The sequence below is a fragment of the Merops nubicus genome, unplaced genomic scaffold (genome assembly GCF_000691845.1).
Source record: "Merops nubicus isolate BGI_N331 unplaced genomic scaffold, ASM69184v1 scaffold4946, whole genome shotgun sequence".
Lineage (NCBI taxonomy): Eukaryota > Metazoa > Chordata > Aves > Coraciiformes > Meropidae > Merops > Merops nubicus.
In genome coordinates this window covers 6,871-26,262 of record NW_008616800.1, presented here as the reverse complement: position 1 = coordinate 26,262, position 19,392 = coordinate 6,871, and the positions used below count along the sequence as shown (strand labels likewise).

Below are 19,392 nucleotides of genomic sequence, written 5' to 3'. Positions count from 1 at the left end.
ATAAAAAATACAACACAAAACCAATTGCTCAATAAAAATGTAATCATTACAAATTTCTCACAGTATTAAGCTGAAATACACATATTATGGTATGCAACTTCAGATCAGAATCCACAAGGTTTTTGTATTTAACCTCAGAAATATTTTTAAAAAGCAAAAGTCAAAGAAAATGAGAAAGTTGAAATAAAAAACAGTGCTCAATTTAATTTTCTCTTCTTTGTCCTTTACACTTTTCTTTCTGCTTCTCCTTGATCCTCCCCTTTCCTGCCATCTTATTCTCTCCCTTTTCATCTTATATGTTGTTTTTCTGCACCTGTATTAAACTGAATATTCTATTTGCATAAAAGGTTTATAATCGGAGAGGTTTATACAGACCCTAACTCAGGGACAAAGAGAGGCCACCTATATGAAGTTTCTCTTGATTATGGCGTGACATATGCTCTTCACCAGGACGTATCTGTGAAGTCCTCCATATGCTTCTGAACAACGATCGTACAACAGTGCAGGAGAAGCAAATGAACACACCAAGAGTATGCTCCCAAGACACATCTCTCTGTAAGAAACTTAGGAGAAGAATCCTCAATTCTCCTCGCTACTAATAGTTAATGTAGGAGCTACAGAAGACTACATCATGCAACATCTGCTTTTGCCAAAATGTGGTGTATCTATTTTGCATTCCTCCTAAAATGTGCAACCCCATAGCTGCACGAGGAGGTGAAATGCTGGGGTTTGAACCCCGAGCCTCGAATTAAGGTTGACATATGGGTGATTCCCACAGCCCTTCATAAAGAGGTGGTGAGTTTGCCTCATAGCTTCCCCCCAGGGTGCGGCCGGCCCTGCAGGGAGAGCCAGAAGGGAAATGAGCCCCAGGGGTCCCGCATTGAGTGAACAAAGGTCAGGTGTCTGCTTGGGGATAAAAGCTGGGACCACTTGCAGGGAGTCAGGAGTGTCTGTCTGTGGAGTGCACTCCACAGAGCTTCCTGGTTCAGGGAAGACCTCCTGACTCTACTTGGAGCTGGGCTCCAGTCTGCTTAAGACCTTTGTGAACGCGGACCGACTGGGTGAGAGTCACTATGTGGGCACCTTTCTCTTATGTGCTTAGCTTGCTGGTCTGGCTGTTTCCCATGCCAACTATGGGAAACCTCAGGTCTCTGTTTGCACCACCTGTTGTGGGCCGAGTCGTGTCGTTTGTGGGATCGTTGGGGGTGGTGTCGATCACGTCTGAGCTGGTTGACCTGTCTGTACCCCCAGTGATCATTCATATCATAACGTTTTTGTTTACAATACAGTCTGTGTATTGGATTCTCTTCCTGCTGGTGCTATCATTTTTGTTGGGCCTGGTCATTGGCAGAACAGGAGGGCACATAGTTCACACTAGATCCTGGCCAGTCACATGAAATAACTAATGCCAGGCATCCAACATTACACAAGGGAGGAGATTACTCCTTATGAGGGAATAGCCATGAATCAACACTGATGTTTGCTTATCCAGGTCTTGATAACCTCTTGTGGCTTACCAAGTAATATTTTCTCCATTTACTTATAAGCACTAAAAATTATCTATCCCTCATATTTATTTAAGGCACACCTACTATCTGAGTCAAAAATGGTAAAGTGGAATTTCTGGTTATAGACAGTCAAAAAGAAGAATCAACTGTGTGCAGTTTCCCAGGAAAATGAAAAGTGATGTGCATACAAACCACACAGCTCTATGTGAAAAAGACTGTTCTTCAGTTCAAAGACTAAGACAAATTAAGTGACCTGCTTCATAGGAATTATATTCTAATGTCATCTTTTTGCTAGGAATGGAAACCACTGTCTTTCTCTTAAAGAACTAGCAAGAAAGGTAAGTTGGTTTACTTGGCAGAGGAGCTGTGGCCCCACTGCATGTTCCGCCACGCTGCCTGGTAGCGCATCTCCTGCAGTTCCGCGCACCACTCCGTGTTCTCATGTTCCAGTCCTTTTAAATACGTGGACAGCGTGTGGCAAAGCCCAAAATTCTGCAAAGCCTGGAATGAACAAAATTACTGAAAGGTGGTTTTCTTCCTTTAATAAACTGAACTGTTCAACCTTCTCCATTCCACCATTCCTAGATCGTAAGTCATGTAGTAACTTCTGGTTTTACTGGTGGGTATTTGAAAAAGTTACTTACAACTTCTAAGCTTCTGATTGAAGACCAAAATGACTTTACAATTGTGACCATTTATCCAGGTTATTTGTGCAGCCATTATGAAGGAGAAACACAATGGAATTTTAACAATGATGCTAAATAATTTGGGGTAGGAAAAGAAAATGGGGTACAAATTTGGGGTAGGATAGGAAAATGAAATGAGGGGAAACACAGATATACCTGTACTATGTCATTACAGAATTGGTGTAAACTTTTTTAGACTAAAAAAGCAATATATTTTTAAGGGATCAAAACAAGACAACGTGAATTCGATTTATCAGAAATACCAGTTTCAGTAAGAGAGTTGCCATAATGGAGAGATTTAAAGAATGAGATGGCAAAAAATAACCAATTACATTACTTTTTATATCCCATCATTTTAGGAGCTGGCCAAATTCTGTATAAAATTAAACATATTTATGCTGAAATATATCACAAAATTCATTAAGCAAGACAGGGATTACAGGTGACTGATAAGAGGACTGGAAGCCTTAATTTCTTCAGGACAAATACGTAGTTGTCTTATACAGTACAGATGCCTATGACAGTGTGCTGGACTTCATGACTGAAGAGATTTCTTCTAGTCCTAATGATTTTTCATTTTCTACAAATGACTCCCAGTACTATGGATATTAATTCCTACATTCATTTCCCATTATAAAATAAAATAATATTACCTCTATTATTCCTGCCTGGCGAGTAGATGGAGAGAGGCTTGACTCGAGGTCATATGTTACAAGGGCTTTCTCCCACACTGCTTCGTGCTCATACGTTCTTATCCTGTTGTAAGTTAACAAGAAGTTTCCAATTTAAGTTCCTTACTAATAAATGAAAGCAATGACTTTAAAAAAATAAGACTATCAACAAATTGTACCGTGCTAATGGCTGTAACATTCTTCCTCCACCACAACCGTAGAGACTGTCAGGTTCTCCAATGCTTCTATATATGTCCATGAGAAGGTCCTAGAATAACGCGTCATAAAATGAAGGACTGCCTCTTTTGGAATCAGTTCAAGTGAATTTTATGCATACCATGTAAGCTTATAAATACAAATCCTTCCAGGTAACGTTTTTATAAGTGTTTGATTTTCCTTTATGCCATATCTGAGCCTGCTATCCTCATAGGGAGAAAAGTTTTGCAACCTAACAAAACTCTTCTGGACTACCTAACTTCTCTGCTAAGTTATTAAAAAAAAAAACAGCACTGGACCTTAGGTGAACTAGTTGAAAACCAAAAGGCAGCAGTACTGAATGGGCACCAGACATGCCATTTAAGCAACGGTTCTGGAACAATGAACTATAGAAAGAGGTAACGTAAACAAGGCCACTGAATCAGAGTTTATGTATCAAATAAACTTGTAGGAGATATTACTTTGGCTTTGATTATTACAACTTGCTACACCACTTGCTGATTTTTAATGAGTGTATCTGTCTGACAAAAAAAGAAAAGAGAAAAATACTTGTCTAGTACCATCATGAGGTCAGTTCTTAAGGGGAAGAAACTCTGCTCTGCTGAAGTTTAAAATTTGCCAGTTAATTAGAGTTTCAGGTGATTGAATACTCAATTTAACTTGTCTGACTGAACTGGTGCATGAGAAGAACTTTCAAATACAGTTTTTAAGTTTGACTAGATCTGCCTGCAGCTCAGATGAAACCTATGGTGAGTTGTAATTATAAGAGAATGTTTGCTGTCAGATTATGAAGCCGTACCTGTAAGCTTATGCCAGTTTCTTCTTTACTTTTTTCATTCAAACTAGTAATAGTTGTTCTTTGACTTTCTTCTTCAAATGTCAAACTCTTAGCTGCTTTAAATGATGACCTAAAAGAAATGTTTCAACACATAAAGTTAAATGAAATGTCATACAAAGAACTAAAGAAATTCTGAAACAACACTGAAGACCTAAGAGGCACAAACACCACGTGCAAGATTGCCTGTCATATCCCAGGTTACTCAAAACAGCTCTCCACCAGAATGGCAAAGTGACCAGCTGAACTGAGAGTATCAGCATCAAGGGATTTCAACATCCAGGTGTTTTTCAGAGACACCCCCCTTCACCTTGCAATATCTAATCTTTTATTAAATCAAACTGCTTTTGTGAATGCCTGAAGCAAGAATACTCTCTTCTGGGAAAGAATAAAAGCAACTACATAATACATATGCTTACGACCATACTTTTGTAATACACTGACTACCTCAAAGTGATTTATTTCCAAAACAAAGCTAGCAAACTAGTTCCACATTTTGATCTTGCTAGACCAGAAGACAAAGGTAACTGTCTAATATAGAAGAAAACTCTGACAAGGACCATTCAGCTTCCACACAATTCTGGTTGTTATTCTGTGGTTTCTTTCTCTGCTTGATTCACTTCTGGCTGCTGTTTAGCCACTAGTAAACTATCAATGATGAGAAACAGAACCAGAGAAGTGTTCAATTTAGAAAGTAAGATTCAATACATTTTGGTATTCAGAAGCTTTAGTGGAGCTTCTACAGAATACACATTACCAAGAAAACTTCTTGGTTAGAAGTCAAAATGACACTATTTTGAGTGTGCCACAGCTAGCAAACTAGCAAAGCTGGGATCACACTCAAGAACTGGCTGATGGATTTTCCAGGCCAACACACACACATAAGGAATTTTTTTAAAGTTTCTTTGACTCTTCCCATAACAACACTACTGGGACACACAAAATGGTCCATTTTACCCAAAAGTTAAGAAACTGCATTCCTCATGCCTTATACCTTTCTTGCTGTTTGTCTATGTTTATCTTGTCTGCGTAGATTTCTGTGTAGAGCAAGGCTGTGAAGTGAGCAGCACAAGACTGTGCTGCTATAGCAACCTCAAGATAATTCAGGTCTAGCCAGAAGCTGTCATCAAAAACTGTACCTGAAATAGATCTGATTAAATAAAGACTTTAATATTGCTGTAACAGACCTTCTCTGTAACATTAAACAAAACCAATCCAATCTAACTACAAAGCCTTCCAATTTTTCTTATTACTAATTTTATCTTAGCCCTCCCAAAACTCATACCACAAAAAGTTTATCAGACAAAATGTTTTTAGAAAACTCCTTCAGCATAGCCAGAATCCTTTAAGGCTAGCCATATCACTTCTGTAAGACATGCAAGGTCACTATTACTATGTCTTCATTCTTTGATCTCACATGTTCTCCACAACATCCTTCTTCCTTAATCTAGAGTCTCAACAGATCTTAAATCTGTCATATCCAAATTAAAGCAACATTTTTGAAGCCTATAATTCACCTCCTTTGTCTTCGTAAGTAATCAACAACAGCAAGCATAGATCGTCGAGATACTTTATCCAGACTTCTGGAATTCTGGGTTTCTTGATCTGGGATGTGTAATTTGAAAGAAAGATTATAACCAAGTTCTGTCACAACACATCCATTTACAAAATAAAAACGTATTTTTTACTCAAGAAAATAACTCAGAACTTCCTCGAATTGCATTTCCAAATTTAAACTAATAGTTTGCCACAAAAATGTATTTCCCCTCCTTATATGATGTTAGTGACATTACAGTTGTTTATACCACAATTTTCTTTCTCAGACTACCTTTGTAGTAATAATTCTAAATTCAGCAAGTAATAAACGTTATCCAGTAGTGAATAAGGAAAGAAGTTATACAGAACAAACTACTTGTGTGCTGCCAATGAACACATTCAAAATTACTGATATCTACACTGAGAAAGACGAAACAATTGGACAGAAGCTTCTAAAATTCTGTCTGCCTACAAGTGCACATCACACATTTGATGTCAGAAGACAATTTTTTCACAACCAATATTCCTCCTTCAGTGGAAACATAAATATTATGACTTTACCTGAATCAGAATTTGGAGGTGTAGTAGATCTACTAGATGAGGCAAATCTGCAACAGGCTGTAAAAAACTTGTGGATGTGATTTGACAAAAGATTTCTCCAAGACTCATCTGGGTCATGAAGAAGGATATCATGAATCAGGTATGGAAGCAAAGTTTGACACAAGTCTGTTTTCACCTAGAAAACAATCATCCACAGCAGCTGCTAAGAAAAACAACCAAAAGCCTTTCTTTCTCAGATTATAACCAAACTGACAACTAGTCAAGCAAACATGTAATGCTGGAGAAAGAACAGGTAATATGAAAAATGTAAACCACTTAATCGGGCTATACTGGTATTCAGTTAAAGCAGTCATACAAAGTTCACCTATGTTTACAACTATCTTCCAAAGCTTTTATTTTAAGAATGTATTTGATCTGTATCTACAATATCTGAATATGAAGGATCTGAATTACTTAAGAAGTTAAGAAGAAGTAGTAACTTTATTAGTAACTTACTTAGGGAAAAACAGTCACTTGGCAGAAATTACTATTTGCTATCAAGATGAGCAATCATGTATTTTTGTGCGCCACAGGGCACATACATACATACAGATAATTTAGCTCACCTCACACAGTGGCTTCATTAGCTGGAGAACTTCATTTTGCACACCTCCACTGTCCAGTATTGAACTGGTTAAGCGCTTGATCCAGGTCTCATGACTTTCTCCTAGAGGAATCCACAGGTTGGTGTCATCCAAAGTTTCTAAAGAAGCCTCTGTATCATTAGCAGGTACTACAAAACACTAGAAGGAAAAAAAATATATATTGCAAATATAAACAAATTCTACAGCATTTAAGAAAACCACACTGCAATCTGTACAGATTAAAAGATATTAAATATTGACTGTGCTTTAATTGATTGACAATATCAATTTTGACCATGTAAATGTAAAGTTTTCCAAAGAAATTTGGAAGTACTAAGAATAAAATTTTACTGATAACGTCAACAAGGCCACATCAGACATCACATTCAGGTTACAAATCAGAAGTTGAAAATTAGGAAATATATGATTTTTGGTTAATTAAGCACCTTCTTTCCCTGAACTATTTCCCACTGAGTTTTTGCATCAAATGATACTGAAATCCTGAGAAAGAATGTACTAGATTACCAAGCAGGTAATCAAAAATGGTTTAGTAATGAAAGTACACAACCTTCTAATGTCAAATTGGTAATTTCCTATGTGAAGAAGCCATAAATGCTGAAAGAGAAAGGAGAAAGAGATGTACAAAAGCAATGACATTTGCAGACAGATGAAAAGTCCAAATTTTGCATTCATCAAAGCCTAGCAAAAATATTTTCAAATTTACTTTTTAAAACATATGTATTTTTATGTTTTTTCTACCCCATATGCCATATAAATAAGGTGTATCAGAAGTACCTTTTTCCTAGACATCCTGAAAGGCTGCAGATAGATTAACATGGGATCAGCTTCATTTTTATAAACTTCCCAAAATTCACTGCCAGACTTGGTGCCTAATATGTTTTTCAAACAGGAAACAGCAGCAGCTCTAACATCAATACTGAAAGAATAACATACACAATATCTTCCTTATTAATTTCATTCACGTATTTTGTTTTCATATTCACCTTTATAAGCACACAAGACAAATAATTCCACAATATAACATGTGCATCAAACCAAAAAAATTTAGACTAGGATATGCCATTGCATATTTTGTTATAAAGCAAAGCCTCAGTATTTACTCCACAGCACTGCTACCCTCTACAGCACAGAAGGGTCTCTCTGGCTCAAGTCCAACCAGCAAACTTTGAGGAAACAGTAAAGCTTGACTGGATAAATAATCTGAGCCTTGAAGAAGCACATGGTTGGACAATCAGAGGTGTTATTAAAATTTCCTGAGTGTTACTCTGAAGTGATTTGAATGGCTTCTATTAAGCTTTGAACTAAATAAAGTAAGTATACTCACCAATTATCTGTTAAAGCAATATTTATTTGAGTTAACATTATGAAGACCCATTGAAGTGTTCTATCTTCAAGCAAGTCTACTGCTTTAGAATCCAGTGCATTTTCACGCTGAAGAGCTATGGTGGAGAAATCCATGGGACCAATTTCTCCCAAGCAGCTTCCAACAGCCTCTGCAAATGCAGGTAATTTTACAGTCTCACACACACTAAAACAAGATCTCACTCTAAAAAGTTGCAATTAATATAAACTACTTTCAGAACTGAGATTACTATGAGGTAAAAAGTTGCAAATACTTGTAAATAATCACTGGAGGAGCTCTATGATTAAAACTACATGTATATAAACTTTGCAGCTTAAGACATAAATAAAACAGTTATGCTTTCTAACTAAATTTTCTAGGAATGCCTATGGCTCTGGATTTTGCAGTTTAAATCAGATATGAATTTATTTGTGCTTGAGTCAGAAACAGGTAAGTGCAAAAGGTCAGAATCACAGCTGCTAAGAGGCACTCATTTTCATTCCCTAAGGGTATTGTAAATACAAACAATAGCCTGTGAACACAAATAGTAACCTGCAAATTCATTGAGAATTAACCTACATTTTACATAAAATGATGTATCAGTGTGTTCCTCATTTGATTTCAGACAAAGTATTTTATAAAAATATGACTACCTACCAGAAAAAAAAAAACGACCTTGAAAATATTTTTTTAAAAAAGGGATGGTAATGTTTGTTACAAAGAAACCAAAATCTATTTCCCTGCTCTTCCTTTCATACTCAGATATGTGTCTTGAAAATGTTTCCACTTTCTACAACATTGTTTAAACCACCAGAGCAAATAAAAACAGATTGAAGATATACACTCTGTGTTTTGAATGAAATTTAGCAAAACAGCCAAGGAAACACAATGCAGAAAAGGCTGAAACATGGAGCTTGCAGAGGTGCTGAAGAAAGAAAGTATCATAATGAAGTCAATATGAGCTTCAATTGCTCACCATTTTTAATTATCAGGCTTTTAGACAAAAAAAAATATATTGAGGCAAATATTCTCATTACTTGTGTTTCTGTCTAGTTCAGACATCTAATTTCAGTAAACATCACATTCACAGAGATACTTGGGGAAGAGAAGATTTGGATTTTTGCTTTGGATCAGACATTAATGAAGTGCTCAACCTAAATGGTGAGAAACATTTTAATACTGAAGAGGTTTAAGACCGAGAACAACTATTTTAATCTCCACTAAGACACACCTTTCAAATTTTCAGATAAGTTCCATTTTTCCTATTCTATTTCAGCCTAGTGACATGACCCATAAAACAGCAGACGACTCTTCACTAAGCATAGAAGACACAAGGGTCTAAACTGGTCATTTAAGCTATTAAAGTTGTAAAATACTGAAAAGAAGACGCATCATCAATTTTAACATTCTTGATGGCTACCTCTGGAGTAAATGCAAAATAGCAGTGGGAATTACTACTGAGAACAGTCACAGTGTCAGCCTGGGGTCTGCAGCGACAGCCCAGGGATGCCTGCAGGACTCAGTCACTCACCCAGCACCGCTTTTGCTCCCGTATGGTTAACGGCCAGCTTGGACAGCTGCAGTAAGCTCACCACCAATTTCACTACTACAGAATCTTCTGGCTTCTCTGTCATTCAGAAAGAAAAAGAAAAAAAAAAAAGTCATTGTGCATTTGTAATGTGAACATATTAGAAGGAAACACTTCAGTATCTTTAATCTACAAATGTCAACATGTATTATTAATGTTGAAGCAAGGTGGTATTAAACAGTACATTAAAAAATGTATTCATTTTTTTTTATCAAATCTTGAAAAAATTTCTATGCATTTGATTATGCCCAAGAATCCCACAAAACAGAATACACAACTGCTATTATTTTCAGCGCTTTGATGTAGAAATTATAACTAAATACATTAAATATTAGCATAAGCTGGTGCAATAATATCTCAAACGTGAATTCATACTATGTGACCCCATGGACAGCACTTAAGCTTATATCATCATTCTGTTCTAAATGTGAACCCAAGCAATATCCCAAAATAAGGCTTTCTGAAAGGAATTTCACATAATTTAACTACCTTTCAATTCCCTAATTAACTGTGCCAAATTATAAACTCTGAAGATATGTACTTCCTTATGTATTTGCTGCCTGCATAAGGGTTGTTTGTTTGTTTTAAATAAACATTCCAAAGTAGTTTTGCTGCTTCCAGGAACAATGTCCAGGAAAACATATGATGATTTGCCAATGTACAAAAACATAAAAGCAGAATTTTCTTTAAAAAAATCAAATCCTGCTGCCCTGTTGATTGGAATGAAAGCCTGGAAATGGCCTTTCTACTTGTTGACGTTTTTAAAAAAAATGAATACACATGTGGCCAAACTGCAGCAGTTATCTCTTAAGTGTCATCTTTCAGCATACAGTTTTATAGCCTTTGTCAGCAATTGTTTATTTTCATTCTTTTAACACCTAAAATAATCACAGAACTATAGAATGGGTTGAAAAGGGCCTTAAAGATCATCTAGTTCCAACCCCCTCCCATGGGCAGGGACACCTCCCACTAGATCAGGTTGTTCAAAGCCCCATCCGGCCTGGCCTTGAACACTTCCAGGGATGGGGCATCCACAACCACTCCAGGCAACCTGTTCCAGATTCTCTCAGTAAAGAATCTCTTCCTAATATCTAATCTAAATCTATGGTCTTTCTGTTTAAAAGTGTCAGCCCTTGTCCTGTCGCTACACTCCCTGATAGAGAGTCCCTCCCCAACTTCCCTGTAGGCCCCTCTCAGGTACTGGAAGGTCGCTACAAGGTCTCCCCAGAGCCTCCTCTTCTCCAGGCTGAACAACCCCAACTCTCTCAGCCTGTCCTCACAGGAGAGGTGCTCCAGCTCTCTGATCACCTTCATGCCCTTCCTCTGGACTTGTTCCAATAGGTCCACATCATTCTTATGTTGTGGGGCCCAGAGCTGAACACAGTACTAATGAAGGTGATAATAATAGAGTTAATAAAGCAGTAATAATAAAGTTATTTTAACTACTAATAAGACTTCTAGCATAAGACAATAACAAGGCAACAGGTCCATCAGGCCTGCTAGCCCACCTCCAGCAGAGCAAGAGTTTTTCTTCTCAGGTTTTGCCAGTCAACAGATTGGGGTGTTCTGAGTAGGTCTTCATATGTAATAATTTCTATGAGATATGTCTAACTCCTCTTGAGGTCCTTTATGCTTCTGATCTCCACTTTAAGTGGCATCAAGTTCCACGCTGTATATATTTTGTTTGAAATAAACCCTGTGGTTTCTCTTGTATAAGTGCTGCCAGATAATTTAATCTGTTCTTGTACTGAGGTAAAAGTGCAAAGTGTTCCCTACTTCATCATAGCATTCATCAATTCATACACCCCTCTGTATTCCTCTTCAATTTTTTTTCCAAGCTCAGAAGGCTCTCCTCTGAGGCACTAGCTCTACACAAGCTTGCTGCCCTTTTACCAACTCTCTTTTTGAGCAGAATTCCAAGATTAAAAGTGTAAATTTTAGTCAAGATACAGAGATGTAATGCACTTACATCACCGTCTTACGACAGACTAGTATTCTTCCCTAAATTTTACTCTGTACTTGTTTACAATTAATTACATCAGCTCTTTTTATCTTCCCATCACACACACAAGCTGATCAAAACAATTTAGAGGAGAAAAGTGAAATGGTCTGGCACAAGCCTCTGAAAATCAAAATAGGAAGCAACTGGGTCTGGACTGAAGGATAAAACAGAATGCTGAGACACGGCAAGGTTCAACTAAACTGAATCCTACTGTTTTAAAACTTCTGTGAGCTTTACTTTTCAACATACAATGCCATTAATAAAATCTAGCTTCATTACATTTAAAAAAGTAGGGAGATTCATACCGAAGAGACCTCATTAAGCAGCCATAAAGCAGCATACTCATGTTATACATTATCCTGGTCAGTCACACTCATAAGTGCCTCATGCCAAAAACTGGAAGGACATTTTATCCTCTCTGCCATGTAACACCTCGTATGATTATTTATAATACTCTCTACTAAAGACACATCATTTGCATGAGTAACAAATGCCATTCTACTATGCATGTGAAAAGATAATAAGGTTACATTATTAAACATGCAAAAACCAGGAGACAAATTAAAACACTTGGAGTCCATTTAGAACAGGGTTACACGGCTACACACCTAAGAAAAAGACACAAAAGAAGTAAAATACATAATCAGATGTCAGTACCTTGGAAATTTTTCAGGAGATCCTTCATCTGATCTTTGTACTGCTCCAGTTGTTTGCGTAGATAATACAGTCCTTCCAGCCGCGTTAAGGGCAGAGAACCACAAACACCAACTGAGAGAAAGTGATTAATTTCCTGCAAAACAACACTTTGTTTTAAGCACATACATCACACAAATAAAGCCCTCAAGTAAAGAAGTGGCTCTCAGTAGTCCACAATGGGGATATTAATAAATGTAAAATGGGAATGGAGATCTACAGATATCTCAGTGTCTGAAACTGGCTATGAGAAGAATCCACATATCTAATTTAAATCCTTCTCAACTGTAACTACAGCTACAAAATTCTTTTTCCTTTGAAAGCTTGCATTACAATAACCACTATGCCATGAGTTATTTTTTAAAAAATAGTTACCTCCAGAAGAGAGTATGGTCCTTTACTGTATTTTATTTTCTGCTGAGTTGCTCGCAAATCTTTAAAAGCAGGATATTCAGGAAAAGGATCTAAGCACTTGATTGCTTGGTACAGATTTTCATTATCTTTATTATCTATCACCAGATACTTCAACAAGCCTAAGACCTGAACATAAATAAATGAAAAATAAAAGAGACAGAGAAACATTTTTGAGTCATATTCCATATTCAAGTTATAGAGTTTGTATTTCTCTAAGTTCCATTAAACTGAGAACTCCATTAAAAATAGTTATAGAATTTATTGACACTGTTAAAAAATACAAAGTGTTTAGAGGTTTGGGGAAATCACAGATATATTCTAAAATGGTAAGGGTTTTTTGCTACTCCCCCTCCCAAACAGACATGGAGCAAAGCTTTAGTTATCACAGCCTGTGGTTTTATCCTGTCTTTTGATGAAGCTGATTTCAAACACTGGCCAATACAATCCTTACAATTGTGGCAATGATTTAGCAACACACTGCACCCAAGCAGTACTTCTGATGTGTCCTGGTTCCGTGTAAAAAGGGGTTCAGGGCAGGACCCACACGGAACAGAACTATGTACTCGCCTCTCCCCCACCCCCTCGAGAGAGAGAGAGAGACACTTTTTAAAAAAATGAAGTATATTGTTCAACAAGGAACAGAAAACGAAAAAGGGGGGTAAGGAAAATAATATATATAAAGATCAGGGGAATAATACAAAAGATAAAATATACAAAACCCTCAGAAATGGTTCCAGGGTCCCACGGAGTGAAAGGAGAACTTTCCTCTCTGAGCTCCAAGGCAGGAGTGAAACAAAAAACCACTCCCTGCCTCTTATCAGAGTGTGTGGGAAGGGGAGGGAATACAATGGTTTCACCCCCACCTGGGGTCCTCCCAGTTGCTGGAAGGTCACGCCCCCATTCCAAGCCTCAAACCACAACATGATGTTACCAGGACTTTATTATTCTTGCTAACTAAAGTGCTGGCAATTTGAAATCCAGACAAATGCATAAATATCATAATTTACTGCCAAAATCACTGAACTCAGGCTGAATTTGTTTTATAACAGATCTACAACTGGAATAAATGCTTGCTGAAGAGGCACCACATTTTCTTCATAAAAATGTGCTTTTATGCTTCACTGAAAAATCAATGCAATGGGATATTCAATCCAGGCAGCTTTGAGGAGTCTCCAATCTACATGACAAGGTTTTTATTTGGAGACTCATCTTTACCTAGAAATTACAAACTAGCCTCCATTCAATGCTAGAAGCAAAGTAAAGAGAAGAAACTGAAAAGGGATCACAAAATGAAAGGATTCCTTGCATAAGTATCATAGAAGAAGGTTTTGTATTTGGTTTCAGTTCCAGTTCAGAGAAATTTCTGCCCAGGGATGTCCTGACATGTTGCCTTTGCAGTTGTGCATGTACAACTATTTGCACAGACGTGTATAAATCTGATCATGAAGCTGGGAAAAAGATGGCCAGATTATTTTCAGCTGGTTCAGCACAGCCCTCCAGCTGAACTGGAAGTAGAAGGACAATACAGGGCTACAATGCAGCCACAAAGATGTGTATGGTACCATGGGATCTGACTAAGCCAGCAAGCAACCATGGGGAATAGAAAACTCTCCATTTCCCTTTTAAGGCCTGTGTGCTACACTGATTTTCAATTATAGTTGTTAAATAAATAGCTGAACTACCTCTTTGTCCTCTAGACACCTTCCCCTTCCAAAGGTCTTCACTGTATTTCTTGTGAAATCATCCACAGAACTCTGTAGGTAACTGCTTGACTACTCAATGTGCTTGTACTGATGAGGTGGCCATCACCAGCAGTTCAGCAATGCCTACGTTCTCTCTGCCTCTTCCTTGAAGGTACCACTGATTTGGTGTCTCTAGTCAACTAAATTACCAATTTTTCTGAATCTTACCCTGAAGCTTTTGAGCTTCTTTCAGACTTGGTTGAGAAAGTCACACAGAGTAAAAGCAGACATAAAAGACATTAGAACAGCACAAAAGGTCTTTAAGAAATGTGATTTTTTATAGCTTAAATAAATAAAGAATTAGTAAGTGATACAGTAATCTCAACAATTATAATACAAATACACCTCACCACAATATCCGTCTGTTTAAAGCTGTAGGAATTAAATACAGAACACAATATTTGTCAAAACAGAAGTAATAAAAGTAAAAACACATTCTTTAAAAAAAAAATTAAAGGTATAGTGTTACACCCAAATAAGATTTTTTTAAAAATATATAAATCTATAAATCATAGAAAAAAGAAATTAAAATTGAACATAAGCATAGATAAAGCTTTAATGACAGTGAGCATGAACTAAAAAGCCAACAGATAAGGAATCAGCAGCAACTCAACACTACCTGTTCCTGAATCTTAGGCTGGTCCACGGCAAGAGGTGTTAGTGTTCCCACTATAACATGAAGGTGGTTCTCTAGAGCATCCTTGCAGCACGTAACTGCTGTGTGACAAACATGATGAAGAAGATCACAACAGAGGGAAAAGCTGCGCATGGATATTTCTCTGATAATCACAGGTCTGTCATAGGAAACAAAAAAGTGAAATTAAAGAAATACAAATTATCATTGTCGTTAAGTATTAACCTATCATACAGCAGGGGAGAATAGGGGGAAGGGAAGAATACAAATACATTTTATCGAAGAAACCAATTATACAGTTTAAAATTTATCAACTCAATCAACTCTAAGCATTTTGTTCAGGAGACAGAGGGGAACCAAAACAGAATTTGACTGATCACTTTTAAAACTGACCCCAAAAGAGTTTTAGATTATTATTTGCCAGAACAATGTTGACAGAAACAGAATAAAGCAGAACACACGTTCTCTGAACCCTCCTCTCTCTGACATAACCATTAGTGATCCTCTTCTACAAAGCTACTTTCTAGCCAGTCATCTCCCAAGCCTGCACTCACACATGGAGTTATTCCATCCCAGGTGAAAAACTTAAAGGTTGTCTTTGTTCAGCCTCACAATGTACCTGGTGTTCCACTCCAGCAGCTAGACGAGGTCCCTCTGAAATGCAGCCTTGTCCTCCAGTGCATCAACTGTCCCCATCCCAGTTCAGTGTTGATCACAATAGTAACTCCCATAAAAATGGCATTTACCACAGAATCCACACCCCTCTTCAACATTTCAGGGTATGAAATGCTTCCAACAAGCAAAGCAATCAATTTGCACTTAAACTCAGTGACATTTAAGTGAAAAACTGTCTTGGAAGTTCAAAGCTAAACCTCAAGTAATCTAGTCCTTATGAAAGATAAGAATCTGTATTTAAATTTTAAGCCTGATGAAGTACCAGTTTTCTCAATCTAAAGACAAGCTAAGATAACAGCAACTGTTTCTCACTCATTTTGTTAGATACTTACTGTTGAGAATGTAAATGTCAGTACTCTTTATCTAAGGATATTTTATTTGACATGTGCTTACTTTGCACTTAATTCCATGATTTGAATTAGTCTCCCCTATCCTTTAAATGGCCAAACATCCTTTGAATCACAAAAATCTCCCAACACTTATTTCTACAGTGCTGCAGTACAGTGACCATTTACATATGAGGACAACACAGAACATCCCACATTTTAATAAGATTAATACATTTAAATTCTGAAATTATCAAAGCAAGGCAATTTATTTTTTTCTTCCACCAAATTTCAATTTTTTCTACAAATGAATTAACATCTACTCGTGATACTGAAATGTAAGGTTAGAAGAACAAGATATAATTTTAACAGTATTTACCTGCTATTGATGTGGTGTATCAGGGTGTAAATTACATCCCGGAGAACAAAAGCCCATGCTCCTCCTAAACCATCTTTTATCTCTTTGAGTAACAGAGTAACAAACAAGTGATAAATTATAAGAACTCTGTGTTTCTTGTAAATATTGTTTGTATCTGATGCATGTTTACAAAGGGCTAGAAGGATTTTCTGGAATGAATCCTAAAAATGAATAAACTATGAGTAAAAACCAATTCTTAATCGCAATACAGAAAAATTTTTTGTCAAGGAAAAAAGCATTAGAGCTGTACTTATATGTTTTTCTTTTTTTTAAGGACATGGGCAAAAAGGATTTATTATTTTTACTGCTTTAAACAAACAAAAAGATCTACATAGAAACCAATTCACCAAGGAGGACTGTAAGCCCCATAACTCCTAATTTTCTCTTTTTTTTTTTTTCCCCACATGAGAAAGGTTATGTATGTTTTTCAGGAAACCAAACAGTTATGGTATTTTTAACCAACAGGAGAAGCATCAGATAAAAGCTACTAAAACATTGTTTAGTGCTTCAATCTATATTCTTTCAAATAAAATGTTCACACATACAAAATGCACTATTTCAGAGAATATATCAATATAGATCTAAATATTAAAACTGTAAATTTCAACAAAACCCTAACTATCTTAAAATACTAGGCAGGTTGTGTTACATTTTAAAGAATTTATTCCACTGGCTGGCAATATTAACTTCGACACTCAAAAGACTTAGACTAACATGGCCCAGAAAAAGTTTTTTTTTAAGATTGTTTATGGATAGGCAAGTAAGTTGTTGACAACAAATGCAATAAAATAGTATAAACTTTGAAAAGATATGTTTCTAAGGAATGATGTTACAAGATAGTAAAATGTTTATGATTTATTGCAAGGGCTGCATAATTTTATATTCATTTGTGCTTGCCTTTAACAGCTGAAAATCAGATTTCTAAAAATATCACAGACTATAAAATTTCACACTGTCAGTAAGCGAAGCAACCTTTAATATCTTAATTGTATATAACAGTTAGACAAAATGGTCCAAATGTAATTAAAATGTTCTTCAGACATATGCCAATGAAATAAATTGCATCTAAATTGTCTGATACACACAGATTTTCCTCCGTTTATACATGATTTTGTGTGTATTATGTAATGCGTGTAATAGTTCGAGCATGTAATTTTTGTAAACTAACTGGTTCCTGAACTTAGGACTTCTTCCATTCAGAAAATGTTGTATTCTTTTTTCTCATATATACGTGACAAAAATGTCTAATTAAATCAAAACATAGCTATAAGAGAAATTTCACATTCTACAGAAAAAGAAAACGATCATTACATACTTACAGGGCTTTTAGAAAGAACCGCTACAAGACTTTTTAATTTGCTTTTATGACAATTGCTAATGAAGTCCAAGGTTGCTTTAATCACATAAGCTGGGAAATGAGGAGGATTAGGAGCAGGATCCAGTTCCCTAAATGAATAGAAGAGATTTAATTCTTTTTCTTCCCCAGATCAATCCCCATGTCTTAAATAAAATGTCTCATTGAATAAACATGTAACTCCCAGGATATCTTTTCTGCTTTCAGTAAGTAAGAAGCACCAAGAGCATCCAGCAGAGTCACAAACACCTTATTTTTAGCTGCCTGCTGCCCATCTACAGCAGCTTTCCAAGTTGTACTTTCTTAATATTTTTTAGTTATTTTTTTGAAAGATCACATTGCTAAAATCCCACACATTTATCTCACGTAAGGTACTTGCATAGAAAAATCGAATTGCAAGACATGGCTAAAGCTTCTGCATTTTGTAATTATGGCAACTATTTGGTTGAGGAAAAAAAGTAATCATGAATCCCTCCATTATGGAAATAAAGGGTAGTCAACTTTCCTGAGACCTCAAAAAGCAAAGAAATGCATAGTGAAAACTAATTCAAAATAATTTTAAATTTGAACTCATCTAAATTGGCATTGCCATAGTCCAGCCCACCAACACACAATGGCAGTCTCTTGCCCACCCATGAACTGAAATATTACAGAGGTTCTCCTGACTGTTAATGGGGAATAACCGTGTGAGAAAGCATGTCTATGATACATCACTACTAATGACAATAAAAGCCTTTAATTCTCAGTTTCGGGCCACTTCTTACTCCTGAAGGGCACATTTTAATGCATCATGTTATACAAACACAGTGTTTAGACAACATACAAACACATACCTTGTATATTTACTTAGGTGAGCACCTTCTTCTATCGTGCTATCAAGTGGTTCATGTAAGGTCATCAACAGTTCAACCACAATCTCTGGTAAGTTATCATGCGATAAATTGTCTATTTGCTAGAAGGAGGAAAATAGCCTCTTAATAAGAAAAATATTTTAGTTAACATTTCTTCTCCTTCTGAGAAAACTAATTTTTTTCCTGTCTGGATTCTCTGTTTGTTCAATCCTCCATGGCACATAATTCTTTCAGAAATTAAGCCTGGTTAAGTCTTATCTATGGCTGTCACAGATAGAACAATTTACTTTCTTATAGTATCTGGGAAAAAAAAAATTTGTTTAATTCTACTATTAGTTCTGAACATAGAGTCTGCCTCTTGAAAGAAGGCTCCTCATAAGGCATCAACAAAGTATTTTAAGAGGAAAACATGACTTCAGTATATGACAGGGAATCTCAGGGTTGTATAAGGAATTGAATAGCTACTCAAAAACCTTGGCATAAAAATTTGGCTAGTTTGTGTTATTAAAGTAATATCTATAAATATATAAAATATAAATAAATACAAAATAAATATAAACTTCCTAAATATATAAAAGTTTATTTCAGATCTGTTAAATGTCACAGAACTCAATCTACAGATTTAAAACAGATACCTGTTTTCCTAAGCAGTTCTCATCCTTAAGCATGTCATAGACTTTAGAAGCTGTATCTCTT

At 36.3% G+C, this 19,392-nt stretch overlaps 1 protein-coding gene across 1 annotated transcript in view; it reads right to left on the bottom strand.

The window, feature by feature from the left end:
* The window catches only part of ATM (ATM serine/threonine kinase), a gene marked incomplete at its 5' end in the record, with an annotated part of 50,111 nt that overhangs the window by 23,980 nt on the left and 6,739 nt on the right, over positions 1–19,392 (bottom strand). Inside the window, 18 exons of the mRNA XM_008942928.1 lie at positions 1,861–2,009; positions 2,848–2,950; positions 3,045–3,133; positions 3,881–3,989; positions 4,911–5,066; positions 5,434–5,521; positions 6,014–6,188; positions 6,619–6,795; positions 7,432–7,573; positions 7,982–8,150; positions 9,531–9,626; positions 12,247–12,379; positions 12,658–12,822; positions 15,058–15,232; positions 16,453–16,652; positions 17,811–17,937; positions 18,679–18,797; positions 19,332–19,387. Of these exons, the coding sequence (XP_008941176.1) occupies positions 1,861–2,009; positions 2,848–2,950; positions 3,045–3,133; positions 3,881–3,989; positions 4,911–5,066; positions 5,434–5,521; positions 6,014–6,188; positions 6,619–6,795; positions 7,432–7,573; positions 7,982–8,150; positions 9,531–9,626; positions 12,247–12,379; positions 12,658–12,822; positions 15,058–15,232; positions 16,453–16,652; positions 17,811–17,937; positions 18,679–18,797; positions 19,332–19,387 (2,428 nt within the window). The remainder of the gene's footprint in view (positions 1–1,860; positions 2,010–2,847; positions 2,951–3,044; positions 3,134–3,880; positions 3,990–4,910; positions 5,067–5,433; positions 5,522–6,013; positions 6,189–6,618; positions 6,796–7,431; positions 7,574–7,981; positions 8,151–9,530; positions 9,627–12,246; positions 12,380–12,657; positions 12,823–15,057; positions 15,233–16,452; positions 16,653–17,810; positions 17,938–18,678; positions 18,798–19,331; positions 19,388–19,392) is intronic.